Consider the following 16,722-nt stretch of genomic DNA (forward strand, 5'->3'; position numbering starts at 1 on the left):
TATACAATTAAAATATACAGGACAAACCACAATACTCTGAATAGTTATGCTGATTATGAGTAGTTTTGACATAATTACAGCACTTAAAAAAAAAACAGAACGGGCACTGAAACTGAAACCAACTAGCCCAGCTTTCTGCCTTAACTACTCATTATGACGCCCAGTGATGCAGGAGCTAAAGTTAAGTTGTACATGTCGACTGAAATGTGCCACCAGAGTGACACAGGATCTACAGACATGATTTTATTGCATGTTTACTCTGTGAAACCTTTTTTCACATTTTACACTATAAAGGTATAGCTTTCGTCCAAAAACAAATTTAAGCTGCTACATAACAACTATACACAAACATGAATGAGCGATATGAAAGAAACTAAAGAGAAAACTAAGCTGAGCTGCATTGGTAAATTATGATTCTGCAATAACAAAAAAAAGCCACTTCTACGTGAGAGAAGCTTCATAAGCCAGAAAACATGCAAATATGAGAGACAAGCGGCAACGCTGCCTTGAAGTTCCCGCACTAGCTCACTGTGATGTCAAATTTTGATGGCACCTGCTCTGACCTAGTAACTTTATCGGTAAAGATGGCCTACACTATATTATAGAAGCCAAAGACTGAACTTGGCAAGTTTCGAGAAATTTTACTACACCACAAAGACCTAAACAGAGGAAGATACTTTGAAATCAATGATTTCACACTGAAGTACCGGCATCAAAAAAATTAATAAATAAGAAGTTTGGTCTTCATTCTTCTCTTCTAGTAATCAACCTCCTACTGGGACATTACTGAAAATAGAGTTTTGAAAGAACACTTTCTCTGTCTAAACTGTGCTTCTCTTCAGTGTTTAAGCAGCCATTGTCAGCATATATCTTAGATCTATAATGCTTTGAGAAAAGTAGCCAGCGTTTATCGAAAAACTGAAGAATTCACTTAGGTTTCATTCAATTACACGAGCCTTTCCACAACAACACAATGCTACACAGACTGTTACAGTACACGTTAGAGAGGCTCAATATTTTTCCATCTTGTTGTAACCAATAATGAGTCTTAAAGAAACGAAGCTTTAGCAGCCTAAATGCACAGGACATGGGAGCCATCACAAATCATTTCTAGGTAGGCAAGATCAAGAACAAAACAGAAATGCTCAGATTTTTTACAGAACATTAAGCCATGACAATTTATTCATGGCATGCAACCTTCAAATTGGCAGGTGCACTGCACAACGTCCTACATACAAGTGCAGAGTGAACCTCTTGACAGCCCTCTGTATGCTCAGGCAGTGTGGACGGTAGAACTTTTCTTGTGGCTTTTGTTCTCTACAAGCCTTTGTGGGTAGATGTTTACACTGTTGAATTACCAAGGTACAATTTCATGTCAAATCGACAATTCATGAAAGTTTTTGGTTTTGAACGATAAAGAAATCTTCAGTTCGCATCTGTCCAATTATTATATTTCTTAAATTCTTGCTTCGTGCACCATGGCATATGCGGCCTTACCTGATTAGCCGAGGTCATTTCAGCAACTGTGACGTCTGTGCAAAAAGTGGGTTTGCGCATCCTCAAGCTGTGACGTTCCAACTCGCAGGCCAGCCTGGCAGCCGCCGTCCACTGCACCTGACTGTCATGAGGAAGATAAACAACAGGTCAGAATTGTGCAACTTGTGAATAGCTGCTCCATTAAAGTTCAAGTGGCACGGTCAGTAAACGACATGCACCTCACACGTTACTGAGCCATCACCACATGATTAACATTTAGCACCTGTGTCCGATCACAGATGCCAAGAGTGGCCCTTGTCTTTGGATAACAATCATTAAAAAAAAAAAGTACTGGTGTAGATATTTTCCCCAAGTTTGCACATTAAGCAGAAAGAAAAACAAAAGCAAATGTTCCCTTCCTACTTTCAGAACACGCTAGAAGTCCGGCATCTGCAGCCATAACAGCTCTCTTGAGCACACTCCAAAGGCAGGAAAAAGTCATGCAAGGGCAGCCTATGAATAAGGTCATATTCATTGGCACAATTCACTTCAATCGCACGCCAGCTCAATCTGGCGAGGATCCAGTCTGACGGCCAGTGAAATGTGGAGCTCCTTGACTCTGTCCCAAGTGAGAGAGGGTGTTCAACTGGCTGATGCCCATTCCAAGGAATATGCCCCAAGCCTTGCGAAAAGCTTATGCACCGTAGCCTTGCACCAGCAAGCAGCGAGACGAGCCTCGCATGAAATGATGTATTTCAATGGCTGCACCTTGTCTCCCAGTGACGTAAATGACTATAGGATCTGGAGCAAGCAATGCCCCATATGCCTACTTCTTTCATAGGAAGTGGCAAAATTTTCATTTACTGGAACTGGATTGCAGAATCTCATTGCAAGGATATGACAACAACGAGTATGATTCAATGATTGCCTTTTGAGCAGTGCAAATGTTACTCTAACCACATTAGTTATGAAACAGCAGCTACAAGGAAGGCAAAGGTTGCTCGTTCAGCAGCTCCGGTAGAACTGGAAGTGGGCCCATTGTAGCACCCACGTGAGGCAGAGTGGGTCTTTTATGGGCCTGGCTTCCTGTGCTACTGCGGAGCTTAAAGTAGCTCGAGAAGTTAAGTCATCAATTCAAAGTGTCGCCAGTATTATGAGTGGACATAACACCACTAACAAAAAAAAAATTTTTTTTTTCATATGCTGCTACAGTACAGAATCACATCCCATAAGGAGTGAGCATTCAACAAGTCAGCTGAAAACCTGATAATGAGTAAACTGCACTCATTAAGCCAAGGTACTGCCATAAATATTTCAAAACGAATATATTCCTATATTGCCCAAGAAACTTTCTGCCAACAGCGTTACGTCCCACTATACAGAACGAAAGCAAAACTAACAATGTGCAAGCCCGATTTGGTAAGCAAGGAGCTGAAAGCGAGCACACTCATTCATGACTAGCTGTAGGGTGCTACAAAGAGGCCATAAATGAAAGACATGTAACATAAGCAGGTAAGGCTGCTGACCATGTATATATTACATGTAAAAATGTTACAACAGCAACTTTGTAGTGCAGACCTCTACATATGCTTCATTTGCAAGTGTTGCCTTCAGTTTAGCACAATCATGTAGATTTCTTTTTGTGAATTCACTTCTTTGTTTATGAAAAATATTCATTCAGTTCTCTGTAGCCATGTGTCTGCACATTGTAAATCACTCCTCTGAACAATGCCTTACTAAGGACATTTTCCTATATTCCATACACTTTGCAAGGCTCTCAAGAGATGGAAATCTAGTAATAAATTTTCTTCTTGAATGTAGTACTGACAGGTGATAAGTGGGAGAAAGAAAAGTCAAGGTAATGTTTGCCTGTTAAAACATCTGTACTACGATTAAGAATATATCTGTGAAATGTACAGCGCTCATTATGCTTATTTCTAGGCATAAATTTCAGAGTCCCTAGAAGTTGTATGAGAAACTCGAGCTCTTTCAAGAAATAAGACACCACTATTTTGCATCAACCTACACATTAATACAGAGGGTATTAAAACAGTGCAGCAGAGATAGCATCCTCTCTCTGTCTGTCTGTGTGTGTGCGTGACACATCATTGTGCCTGTGGGCACAAAATCATTTATAATCACTGATTATCTATAATTTGCTGAAATTAGGTCATCAAATGTCTAATTAATTACTGTAGTGCACATGTTACACTTGCAGAAGTGAAGCCAGTCAGTGCTCAAGGCATGTCCACTAGGTAAGAATCCTAAGGCTAGCACTAGTTTCAAGATAAGAGCCCCCAACATATGCCATAAAATACACTGGAGTTTCACCTAGTATTACCCTGTAGTGCATGGAAGGCTTCCTGTGAAAATAAGTGGAATGCCAGAGCATACTGCTGCAAGTTTGTGGACAGATCTCATGAAATTGATGCTATAGTCAGTGAGAGGTCAAGAACGCAACAGCAAGTGTCCCTCACAAGAAACATCTTTCCATGTGCCAGCGAGTCACCTCGTCTGTGGCACCCCTCTCCTTTCTTATCCTTTGTATCCATGTCGCAGTCTTCCTGGTACATCTCGACCATTCAGTCTTTTCTGGTACATCTTGACAGTGCTACTAGAAAGAGGGGGCACAAGTTGACACACACACACAAAGAAGGACAAACAAGACAAGTGCCACCACATAAACAGTGTGGTGTGCACATACACACAAATGAGGAGGGGATGTTGGCAAGCAGGTACTTTATGCCCCCACAAGGATAGTGAAATCCTTTTCCCAATGACCCATTTCAAATGACCGTTTGTGCGATGAGCTGTCGTCTTCTCCATGCCCAAATTTGCAAGATTTTGGCTGCTTGTGTGTGCATGATCATAACGTATGCATGAAGTACAATGGTGTTCCACGTAGTTGTGTCTGCTTGTTGTTGCTGAACAGCTGGAATGTTCCTCCTCTTAGTGTCGCTGGCATTTGTAAGGGAACTATAATGCACAGAAGCATAAATAGCAGGCACATCACGCTTTCTTGAGAGGAAATTTTCCTGCATTCTTTACTTGCCACTGACTATAGTCTTAGGTGCCTGATGCATTGTGCACTGACCAGCCTCAACTGAGAAAGTGTAGTGTATGTGTACCCTAGTGTTATTAAGAAGAAGCTTAACTGGTGAATTAGAGTAGAGAGTTTACTGGTGATGAATATCACAAAATTTCGCATGTCTACATGAATAATGTGCCACTGAAAAAATTCTCTCTCTACCACACTGCTTCAAAGAATTAGAACTTGTGTAACACCCACAGAAATTAACTTTGCAAGCAATGTCTGTAATATTGCATCTGTGGTCAGCACACCAGCTGACTGACATTCAACCCATTCCATTACATATAGATATATTTGGTCATAATTTTTACATGTATGCAACTTCTGCGATATTTACATGTGGCGGATGCAATTCATAAAAGGTGCGACGAACCAACCCCATAAATAAAAATTAAAATGCCGTACTGGCTTGAGAACATTGTCTCTTTTCAAATTACTGCTGCAATGCATACAAAAGGCAATGATGTTTTCAATAGCTAGTGTTAGAAATCACAAGCGAAAAAAGCGGGCAAGATTGCACTCGGTCGTGCAAAGCTTAGGCACAGCGAAAGTGTCAATCCTCAAGTCTTACTGGCTGCTACTGCTAGGTATTAACTTGGTTGCTGCTAGGTCTTGGTTTAACTTAACTACGCATGTAGGGAAGGTATTCTCGAGCGATCATTTACGGATGTACCTTCCCTTTCGCGACATTTCGCCTGACTAGCGTTGGACGCGTCGGCGCCTCCGAGCGACAGCGTTCCTGGAATGTCACAAACGCAGGCAGGCAGGCGCCGTGTCTGGCGGCGAAGCGAGCGCGCACCTGCGCCGGTGGTTACTAGGCAACGCGAGGTGACGTCATCGCTACTGCTTCGGCGCATGCGCGGCTAGGCAATGCGGGAGGCGTCGGCAGTAGAGTGTACATTGTTTAGTACACTCTAGTCGGCAGCAACTCTGCGCGTTGCCTCGTTGGTGCTGCTACTCTTATCTCGCTCTCATTTTCTCTTTCCCGCTCCCGAGCATTGCGCGCGCCACGCGCATGCTCTCCTTCCCTCTCCTTAACGTCCCATGTCAAGGCAACATGTGCACGGCACGGAGAGGAGGCGAGGCACACGCCGCTCCGCGAGGTGGTTGCCAGGCAACGTCGTGACGTCATAGCTCGGCGAGGTTCTTCCGACAGCAGGCGCCACTTTTTACGGTTAGCTAGAACAGCTTCGCTGTTAAAATGTGGAACTAACGCCAGCAGAGGTGTAACGCGTGCGCTTCGGTTCCGTAGCCTAATTTGTCTTCACAGGCAGAAAAAGTCCGTGAGCTATCATTGACCCTTTCCGCGGCGATCTTGTGGCCGCTGCCATGTTTGATCACGTGGTGACGCGTCCATACCTTGCCTCCGTGTTTACAATGGATGTACAGTCAACCACAAAAGTTTGCGGACCACGCGAGCGCGTGGCCAAGAGCCTCTTCGCGACACTTCCGCTACGTCACCAGCGATCAACAGCAGCGCTACGTTGAAGACGCATCCCTCCTTAAATCTATGGCCTGTCTATTTTCGCACTGTGCGCAAATATTTTCTACCTATCTCTTTCAACGTGACGCGCTCTTTGTTAGCCAGGGCTACTTGCTTATATTTTGAGAGCAGAATATCAGTACAAGTAATCAGACAGCGTATTCTTCGGCTGTTATCAGTTCTATTTTCGCGTAGCCACGCAGTTTTTTTTTTTTTTTCGTGAGTGCGTGAGTGAGCGGTGAGGCAGCCAGGGACACAGATGCTTAGTCAGTAGGCAGAATTTTTCCGTTCCTCCCCCATCGCTAAGTGACAGTAGCGGCCGGGATTTGATCGCCTGCGCCCAGGTTTTGCTGCGCAAAGCCCGAACCACCGCGCTGCTATAGTGGTTACATTTAGAAAAATAAGAAATAATCGGGTGCGATGACTCTTTTTATAACCCTTTGCGACATGGCGTCCTCGTTTGGGGACTCGAACTTCGGAGGCGCGTCCCACGCCACGTGTTTCTTCAAATGACCTAAAACTCAGTGTGCACATTCGTGTCCGCTTCCTGATGGGACAACTAGCGGTCAGTTAACTTCACTGTCCTGCGTATTGCTGCAGATGATCACTTTGCTGGAGACACTACCATGTTAGACAATCGTTCGACGTGCCGCGTTCCAAGACCAACGTCAAGAGTATTTTTTTTCTCCGGTCGACACGAATACAACCGAAAAAGCAAGTGTGCATGCGTTTCGGGCCTAATAGTTGATTCTTTTTATGCAAGCATTGAAGCTGACGGATTTCAGAATAATTAGATAATGAGTTATACGCTAATTATTTTTTTTTACTGAAACTCGCACAAAACAGCACATTGCTTCGTCTTCTTTCTTGGAATGTAATAGTGAGCGTCTTGAAATGATGCCATGCGCATTTGACGCATTTGCAGACAGTGCATCATAATTCGTGTCTGAAGGGAATGAATTTATTCACAAGACATTTACAGAAGTGTCATGAAACATAGGTCTCTCAATGGTCTAGTAGGAAGTGAAATGTCCGCCGTTTTCTAGCACCTTATTGATGCGTGTGGGCATCGACTCGTACAAAGATTCAGTAATCTCCGGTCGACCGCGCAGGCTTTCCCATTCTTGTGCGATCGCTTGCCACAGCGTATCGGCCGTGCGGCCGCGGTTGGCTCGTGTGGACAGCCGTTTCTTCAACATGCCCCAGACATTTTCTATGGGATTCAAGTCGGCGCCACATGGAGGCCACTCAAGCTGGCAAACAGCATGTTCTTCTAGCAATGACTGGACGATACGTGCTTTATGGATCGGGCTGCGGTCGTGTTGAAAAAAATAGCAGCCGTCGCTGAAGGGACCGTCCAGCGCATACGGAACGAGGTGTCTAGTGATGACGTCGCAGTACCGTGACGCAGTGAAGGGCCCTTCCAGACGCACAAGGGGACCAAGGCCATCTTTGCTGATTGCTCCCCACACGCTCACGGAACACCGTCCACTGGATAGAACACTCTGTGTGTAATTAGGCAGATATCTGCAAGAAATAGCATACAATTGGGTTCCAGCGGCGCGTCTAAAAATGTTGTGATTCCTCTTGCGTATGAACTTTATAATGCTGTTATAGAGTTGCAATAGAAAACGTGCAAACATCATTAGATAGTACTGAAAGACCCACTGGCAGCTTTTAATTAGCTTCAGAGTAAGTAGTACTATGAAACAATCGTTAATGTTTTCAACATAATACCACTACAGAAAAATCTCGTAATGTCCAAAAGCTCATTTTACGTGAAACATGTTGTGATGCAGAATTAGCTTCGTGAATTAACTGCCAATACACTGTAAACACACCTGCAGTTTAGTGGACGCCAAACCCGCTTCCGTTGGTCCCAGCGCGGGGAAAAAGTTGACTCGTCGCTAAAGATGACATCGCCCCATTTCTCTGTTGTCCAATCTTTCATTGCTGTAGCGAACATGAGTCGTTCTTGTAGCTGGCTGTCTGAGAGGCAGGGCTTCTGTGCTGCTACGAAAGACTGCAGGCCAAGCTCACTCAGCCTTCTTCTTACAGTCTCAGACGATACCGTGAGCGAGAGCGCTTCTCGGATATCCTCTGCACTTTGAAAAGGATCAGCCACGATGGCGGCCGTAATCAGGCGGTCCTCTTCCTCAGTCGTGGCCCTTGGACGCCCACTGCGCTCCATATCTGTGAATCTGTCATCGTCGCGGAAAGCTTGAATAATCCTATTCACGGCAGTCCGGCTCCTGTTGGTTCGGCGGCAGATTTCGCGCTGAGGTATTCCCTCTATAAATAAACGCACAATGTGCCTTCTTTCGTCAAGTGGAACACGCAGCGGCATCTTTCCAAATAGGCAATCACCACGTGGCCTGAAGCAAGTCTACTACGTTTTCAGCGACTGATGCGAAGATGCGCCTATGTGTGAAAGAAAATTTTCTATGCATCCGCTTTTTCTTTATTTTTGATAACAGTGAAACACCTCCCTACCCTTTCTCTCAAGACACAGAAGCAGCAACACTCATTGGACCAAGATGCTGCCAACCAAAGTGCGCCAGTAAACGTCGCGTAAAAAAATCGTCGCAGCGCTTCGTGAAACTTATCTACCCACTGGCACACCAGTCGACAAAGGTTGCAGTGATTGCTCCGATACTGCTATCAAGCCAGATATGTGGCGGTCTTATCGCAGACAGCGCTCTGCGTCAACACAACGAACTAACAATGTCATGCACGGGAATAAAAAATTAACAGGCAGGCGAGTACCAAGAGGGCTCATATCCGGGAGAGCGCCCTTGTCGCCGCTAGGTGGCGTACCGCTAGGTGGCGCGGATAGGCAGTCTGGCACGCGCTCGCGTGGTCCGCAAACTTTTGTGGTTGACTGTACATGACGCCCAGTGCGGCTCGGGAAATATCTGTTTCGGGTGGTATCGTAGACGCTGACGTGGACGGCACCAAGCTTTCGCCACAGCTTCAGAGGTCATGTAAAACACTTTCGGAGCTCAATAAGCTTTAATTGTCCAAACAGCGAGAGCAGCGTATTATGGTGCTTGTTCTAACAGCTAGGCAAAGAATGTATTCCAAGCTATACAAACTTTCCGCTTACGAATTGAATCAGTATAAGTGTGTTTTGCTCTTTGTTATTCATTGGTAAATACTTTGAAGCAGCGGCTTGTCACGCCTCTGACGAGCGTGAGCAAAAACCCAGTACCATTTCCGACAGCCGATCGCACAGAAACAGCACAGAAGCGGTAATGGTTTCGTATTCGTGTGCTTTCGCTGAGGCAACTAGCGGGCGCGCCGCCGAAAGCGCCAGCCCGTTTCTCGAGAACAAACTGCTCCGCGAAAAAGGTCAATAAAAGCAATGAATGTAATAAGTCGTGCACATAAAATGTTGTGAGGCAACAACAGCAACATAAAATAATGCCAAGTATACTCACGGGTCAGTATGATGATGTTACTAAGACGAGGTGATGAATAACGGATCACAGGAACACAACACACTTGGTGAAGCACAATGAATGAGTGAGTTACATGGCAACACTGAAACGTCTCAAGTAGTCCTCTTCTTATGGTTGCTTGAGGAACCGGCAGGAGACCAGCCGCAGTGACAGCATTCGTGTCACGGTGACTGCTGGTTAAAACTCTAGTGGCTCCTCGGGCCCGGCACTGTTCACGTGTTGTACGCCGTCACCTAGACACGACAGCACTCGGGCACAACGGGGTTCTCCTGCAAAATGTCAGGGAAGATGCGCAATAAGTACCCTGAATGTTGTGGTATACACTATTGCAGAAAACAAAAACATCCTCACAAAATACGGAAAAAAAAATAGTGCAAGCCCGCAAAACGTTATCAAACAGTGCACATGCAACGTAAGAAAGCTTTTGGAAGAAGAAAATGTGGGCATCAAGGCACACGGCTGAGCTGGTATGAGAAACTCGCGAAGCAGAAGTTTATAGCTCAAGAAAAGAGAGAGAGAGAGAGAGAAAAGAAAAAAATCTGAAAAACTTGATCGGGAAACTTGAGACCCACTAAGAAATTTGTGAACGTTCATCAGTATCCAATGCTCGCACTACTTCCTAAACACAGGAGCAAATCGTTTCGAACCGACGGCGCATGCGCAGCACGAAGCTCGGCGCTCGCCGCATCATTCCACTCTTATCAAGGCCAGCTTCACGTTCACTCACTCAAAGCGTTCGCGCCCGACGTACCAATTTCCTCTTTCGTTCTAATGCGCGACGGACAGATTAAAGTCCGAGGGCACGTGTACTCCCAGAGCGGCGGAAAGTGCACGTCGGTGGCACAGACTGTTGGGCAACCGCGAAATCGATGCTAATGCCGGCCTCCCGCAAAACCCACGCACGCCGACTGTCAACAAACTTCAACTCCAGCGAGGAAAGAGCAAGGAGACTACGCAGCAGCACGGCGCCCGCAACTACTCTACTACGTCCCACCGGACTCAGCAACGGTGCACATGTGTGTGGTGTAGTAGAACGGTGTGCGGATGGAGCGTATGCCTTTTCAGCAGGGGGTGTTTGCCTCTGCCAAGCCACTGACCCAGAATTTCCATATTGCGCGCACATTCTTGCTCATTTGGCTCGGCGAACAGCGCACGTTTGGCCTAATACAGTTTCAATGTTTCCCACCGTGCACGCTTGCAAGTCATCGCTTGTGTGACGATTACTTTTCGTAGCCAAAATACGCAAAAACTGGGCAACGTACAACCTACGTGACAACGCCTTCAGCCAGCGAATACGTTCTTTAAAGGTGCCATTGTATTTGTAGGGCCAGTTGCGAGTACCCATTTTCCCTCAACGAGCTGGGTTTACGGCGAGATATGGCTAGACGGGTACGCGTCGTGTGCGAACGTTACGAAAGGACAGTTGAATGCGCATCCAGCGCAGGTGCACAAACTTTTAGGAAACGCTGCAGCAGAGCAAGTAAACAACCGCAGCACAGGAACCCGAACACTTTCCGCGTTGGCTGCGCCTCCGGAACGATCGTTCCTGTATCCAAGCAAGCCACCATGCAGACGAGCGCGCGCCGGTGACAATCGATCTACGGCGGCTGGCCCTGGTTATAATCAGTAGTGCGCGCCAGTACAGCTACACCGGTGGCAACAGTGCAACGGGCACGCCAGAGCGAGCAGCCACTCCGGACGCCGAAGAGCCAGCAGCCACTCAATCATGAAGGCACGTGCGCGCTTGCCGGCGATCAAATATGCCGCTAATTAAAAAAAAAAAAAGAATTCACTTCGGACAACATACGCACTTATTATTATCGAGGTAACATCATAACAGCGGAACATCCTGCGGTGTCGAAAGCGCCCCTGAACAAGACGTCGTGGAGCACTTCGTTTGACAGCAGCGATATCAACTGTGATAGAGTTACCACAGCGATGTCAACTGTGATAGAGTTACAACAGCGATGTCAACTGTGATAGAGTTACCCTGGTAACTGCGACGGAGCGCGGGGCCGTGGAACATACGCCCTGAGCTGACTCAGTCGCGCACAGCTACTTCTCCCTATATATCCGCTCTCTTGGCCGCCTCTCAGCTAGACATGCATACAGTGCGGCCCGCATATATGTATACACCCCTTTCGCACATTTATGTCATTGAATAACAACAGCGATGCGTGACTCCCGTCCTTCCGGACATGGAGCACTCGATGCGTCGTCCGGCGCTGGAGTTAAATTAATGCAGAAGCTTTATCTCCCAAGATTGTGCAAACGTATGTGGGAAGGGCATGAAGAGGCAAAACACGCGAGCGCAAATATCTCAGGGCGTTTAGGGCGCCGCTGGAGAAGCCTCGCTCGCACTCTACAGGGCCGCCGTGCTTCGTCACAGCTCGCTTGTCGCTTCCGTATGTGCATACTTGTATGCACGGGGAGGTGTTTGCCGTACGGTACCGCTCGAACGGGTCGCGCACTAGCAGTAAACGAGGTTACAGTTCCATGCGCCAGGACTCGCTGTGGAAGACGAGCGAAAAATGAGGACTTCGTCGCCGCAAGGAAGCGAGCGATTAAACGCAACGCAAGCATAGTTACAGCTTCTGTGGCGAGGAACAAGAGCCCGGACGGCCGCACACGTCTCAGGTGCAGCCCGTCACACCACCTGGCTGTGGGAGCACAAAATTTCCCCACAGACGAGATCGCAAGCGTGCAAGCGTTCGCGACGTGCTTATGTAAGGTACACGTAAAGGGTTGGCGACAGACTGTCGAAAGACGTAGAATAACTTGGCAAATATACAACCCACACTGTCGACAAAGGTTGAGCGCAACTAAAAGTGTCACAATATTTACGCGGACGAAGAAGGTGGAGATCGACGGCTCGCTGATATCGCCGATATCTCGATGGCTTCCACAAAACTTTGACGTCCCGGAGCTGGCGCAACAAAGTAAGGCAGTCACGTAACCGTTCCAAAATTGCTTATTCAAAAACGCGAATCAATGGTATACTTTCATCGCTCATAGGCGCAAGTTTTTTTGTAATATACGCCAACAAATCGGCATGACGCCAACGACCTACAACAAGCTGCAAGAAGTGAATGCGCAGCAGCCGCTGTGCGCTTTAATTTTTTCTTCATTCATTTTAGAACCTGCAGCGTCATATGTGCATAGCTTTTGTGTTCAAGATACACATATCCGACAGGCGTTCCCTGGCACCAGACAATACCCATTCATCCGGAATTGTAACTGCTGCGAATGTTTCGCAGCTACTAACACAGACACTCGATCAAGTACTTGATTGAACGATCGCGCTATAGGCCAGACGCTGAATTAATTGCCAGGCCGTCAAGCAGCGCAAGCTACTATACTAAGTCTGGCAGCTCCCACCCGATGTTGACTCATTACATCGACACGCAAGCACAACTTCCTGCAGTCAGAGGTCGCGAACCCTCTTACGTTTCGGTCGGCAGTGCCGTTAGTTTTTCAATAAACAAAGGGACGCAGTTTTAAAGCATGCAAACTGAAAATATGAGTACACGGTGCCAGCTGAAAAAGAAAACACAAACACTAGGCTGAACGGCGCGCATTCCCGGATCTTTTTTTTTTTTCCCCGCTAGCTGCGCATGTTTCCACCCTCCTACGCCAGTTTCACAACACCGTGTCGTTGGTACAAGATGGCGACGTAACCTAAACGGTGGCGCATTCGAATGGCATCCAGACGCTCTGAAGGAGCGTGGGATCGTGGCAATTAGCTCTGAATCATCAAACCCGGACGTCGTGTAAACTACACAAAAAATTAAATTATGGGGTTTTACCCGCCAAAACCACGATCTGATTATGAGGCCCGCCGTAGTGGGGGGACTCCGGAATAATTTGGACCACCTGGGGTTTAACGTGCACGTAGATCTAAGCACACGTGTGTTTTCGCATTTCACCCCCATCGACATGCGGCCCCCGCGGCCGGGATTCGATCCCGCGACCGCGTGCTCAGCAGCCCAACACCACTAAGCAACCACGGCGGGTCGTCGTATAAACTGCTACGCTCTTCGTCCTTGTCGCCTGCTTTAGCTTCCCTTTAAGTGGCGACTAATTTTCATTAAAGGTGACATCAAACAATAGTAGGTACGCATGCATATTTAGAATAGCGAAACGAAAAGCTTGCAATTCGAATCGATCAGCTGTCCTCGAATCTAACCGCATTCATAATTTCGGATAGCTTTTCGTTTCTTTTTTTCTGAATAGTTCTTGAAAAACGTGCACCGAGATGTCGATGATTGACAAGCGCATCTGAAACAAATTGCCGTTATTTCCCTGCCATATCGCGAATCAGTGGCCCAGAGGTACAGAGCCGGTCAGCGCAATCGTAAAAAAACGTTAAATTCTTATGTTTAACGAGCCCAAACCACGATATGATTACGAGGGAGGCATAATTTTTACCACCTGGGGTTCTCTTTAACGTGCACGCAATACATGGGACATATAAGCGTGCGTTCTTCCATATCGTCTCCATCAAAATGAGGCCACTGGGACCGGGAATCAAACCCGCGACCTCGTGCTTAGCAGCGCAACCCCATAGCCACCGCAGCGGGTTCCCAATTCTAAAGCTACTCGAAACTTTTTCATCCTATACAAGGAAATTATTCGAAAACCATTCGATTCTAGTGACTATTTCATTCGGTGTCATCACCCTTTTGGTCCGCGTTCGCTTCGGCGCCATCATTATCAAATTCGGTTTCAAAAAATTGGCATCCGCGCACCCCTGCACGATAGCCAAAATGCGAAAAACACCCCAGTATACCGAATGGCGCCTGTGCCTTCCGGTAGACAAAATATGCTGCCGTTCTGCGCGATTCAGAGCATGAATGTCCACTATTTGGCATTCCGTCTCGTCCCGAGATTCAGGCTGCAAGCGCTCCGTGCGTGAGTGTGTGCCCGCGGGCCCCGGCGCACTGACAGGTACAGGTAGCAGGGACGACGTCACAAGCGCACTTTCCAGCGACGACGCGGCGCACGAAGGGTTCGGCGCTGCAGTATAGAGTGATCGTGTCTCTCCGAAACCGTTCTTCGCCCCGGGCGCCGGGGTCGTCTCGTCGGGCAAGTTGTGCGTTTCCGAGCGGTCTATTACGGGCGGGGAGTAAAGACACGTAAACACGCGGACGAAACGGGGTCGAGGCCTTTCGCACCGCGATACGCCTGCCCCGTATGCAATTCTTCTCACTTTCTCCTTTCACCCCGGCGGGGGAAAGACACCAATTGCACTACTGTACACACACACACACACACACACACACACACACACACACACACACACACACACACACACACACACACACACACACACACACACACACACACACACACACACACACACACACACTCAGCGTCGAAGCTCTCGCAAAAATCGGCTTAGCGGGGAAACGAGCCGGCGCACTGCAGGCAGCGCCGCGACGATACAAAGGAGAACACGACACATGCACATTTATGTCATCATCTTTCCGACCTGGCAGTAACGGTGAGCGTAGGTGCCTAGAGGGACAGTTTCTTTTGCAAAGAGCTATCGGAGCAAGAAGTCCGATGCAGCCCCGTATAAAGCCTTTCTTTCCCGACACAGATCATTATATATATTTGCACTTGCCGATCTACAGTGGCTGTGGGCAACCGCTGCGCGGCGCTGCAGACGGCGGCAGCCTCGGAATACGAAATACGACACGCGTCGCTCAAACACAGGCGCTCGTATCGTTCTTCGTGGTTTCACGTAAACGGGGGAAGAGCAAGCCTTATTATTGCTGGACAAAATATTGCAAAAAAAAAGAAAGTTTCGAGCTAGTAATTATATATATATATATATATATATATATATATATATATATATATATATATATCGTAGCACTAGCTGCTAGGAAATGCATTGACCGCTGAGCGAGCTAAGCCATTTAACTGTGGATAAATTCATGGAAGCCGCCCCTATAACCCTTACTCCCTAAACAAAGGTAACCAATGTACTTAAAGAATTAAAAAGCTGCGGTTCGACATCACGTTGAGGATCTGTTTACTAAGGTGGTGAAAAGGGGAAACCGGTCAAACGCCTCTCGCTTCGCTGGCCAACAACAAACGAACAAATACCCATCGGCCCATTCTAAACTGCCGCGAGCCGAAAGCCACCCAACGATTATCTACGCACGCGGTCTGACCCTCTCGGCTAGCAAAACATTGTGTCACTTCCTCGAGCAGTCGGGCCTCGCCACACTGCTGCTTCTATACGTGTCCTGACAGTGCTGGTGCGCGGGGCCGGGTGCCAAAGCCTCTGAGGAGGTCACTCCACAAGCGAACTATGGGTAATCCTGACGTAATCGCTCCGCTGTACATACATAAATAGAGCCGCCTTTTTACTCTCTCCTTTCTGTTACCTTGCCTCCCTGGATTTTACTCCCCTACTCCCACCCGCTGATCAGGTGACAGCCGTCCGCGCTTCACAGTTACAGCGCGGGGTTAGCAGTTTTATTTCCTTCGCTTCCTTTGTATTTATCTCTGTTAAATAAACAACCAATTACTACTATCTACGCGCAATATAACCACATGATTCCGTGATTAAAACGCTTTCAAATCGAGCCTGTTTCGTCCGTTGCTTGCACGTCGTGCAAATGATGAAACAACAAACTCTTGGAAAACGTTGGTTCCGGCTTCGCGATTTCCTCGCTACCATAGCACACTGGAAAGGTTGCTATATTCAAGTTGACGCGACTTACGTCCAAGCAGCAGCACCGTTTTTATAACGAAAAAAAAGAACAACAACCCTACTGGCATGAAAGTGAATCAAATGTAAGACTTGGGATGTGTCTCAGGATGAAGTTACGCTATTTTTAGAGGATTCGGTGAAATATAGCTGACGCAGCTGTTGTCGCAGCGCGTGTCGCGAGCTGAATGGCAAGCACGCTTCCGAGTTGCTGGTGTTTTTACAACACTTAGATAAGCTCCGGGATCCGCAAGAGAGGACAGCTTCATTGTTCAGTCATGGCATCGTGGCGCCCGAAAGAGGAAAGACGAATGCTTCTAGGCACGGCTGAGGCCTGCCGGCTGGGACTACGGAGCCGTTCTCTCTCTCTCTCTCTCTCTATTTGCCAGTTTCGCGAATACAAGCGCGTAATTTCTTTCTTGTTTTCTCTCTATTCTCTTTTATTGGCGCCAGTATGATCTACGACATAGCCTAAATAAATGAATAC

The 16,722-nt window shown here is 47.2% G+C and overlaps 1 protein-coding gene across 9 annotated transcripts in view; it reads right to left on the reverse strand.

The window, feature by feature from the left end:
- Positions 1-16,722, reverse strand: part of LOC119436734 (protein FAM13B-like) — a 132,486-nt gene that overhangs the window by 29,351 nt on the left and 86,413 nt on the right. For 5 of the 9 annotated variants that reach the window (XM_049659882.1, XM_049659885.1, XM_049659888.1 and 2 more), the window contains exons 2-4: positions 9,491-9,780; positions 3,954-4,090; positions 1,498-1,618 (exon numbers count right to left, since the gene is read on the reverse strand). In XM_049659882.1, coding sequence (XP_049515839.1) covers positions 1,498-1,618; positions 3,954-3,970 — 138 coding nt within the window. In that variant the 5' untranslated portion in view covers positions 3,971-4,090; positions 9,491-9,780. The remainder of the gene's footprint in view (positions 1-1,497; positions 1,619-3,953; positions 4,091-9,490; positions 9,781-16,722) is intronic. The other 4 variants (XM_049659884.1, XM_049659895.1, XM_049659891.1 and 1 more) reach the window with 4 other exon arrangements.

The sequence above is a fragment of the Dermacentor silvarum genome, chromosome 1 (genome assembly GCF_013339745.2).
Source record: "Dermacentor silvarum isolate Dsil-2018 chromosome 1, BIME_Dsil_1.4, whole genome shotgun sequence".
NCBI lineage: Eukaryota > Metazoa > Arthropoda > Arachnida > Ixodida > Ixodidae > Dermacentor > Dermacentor silvarum.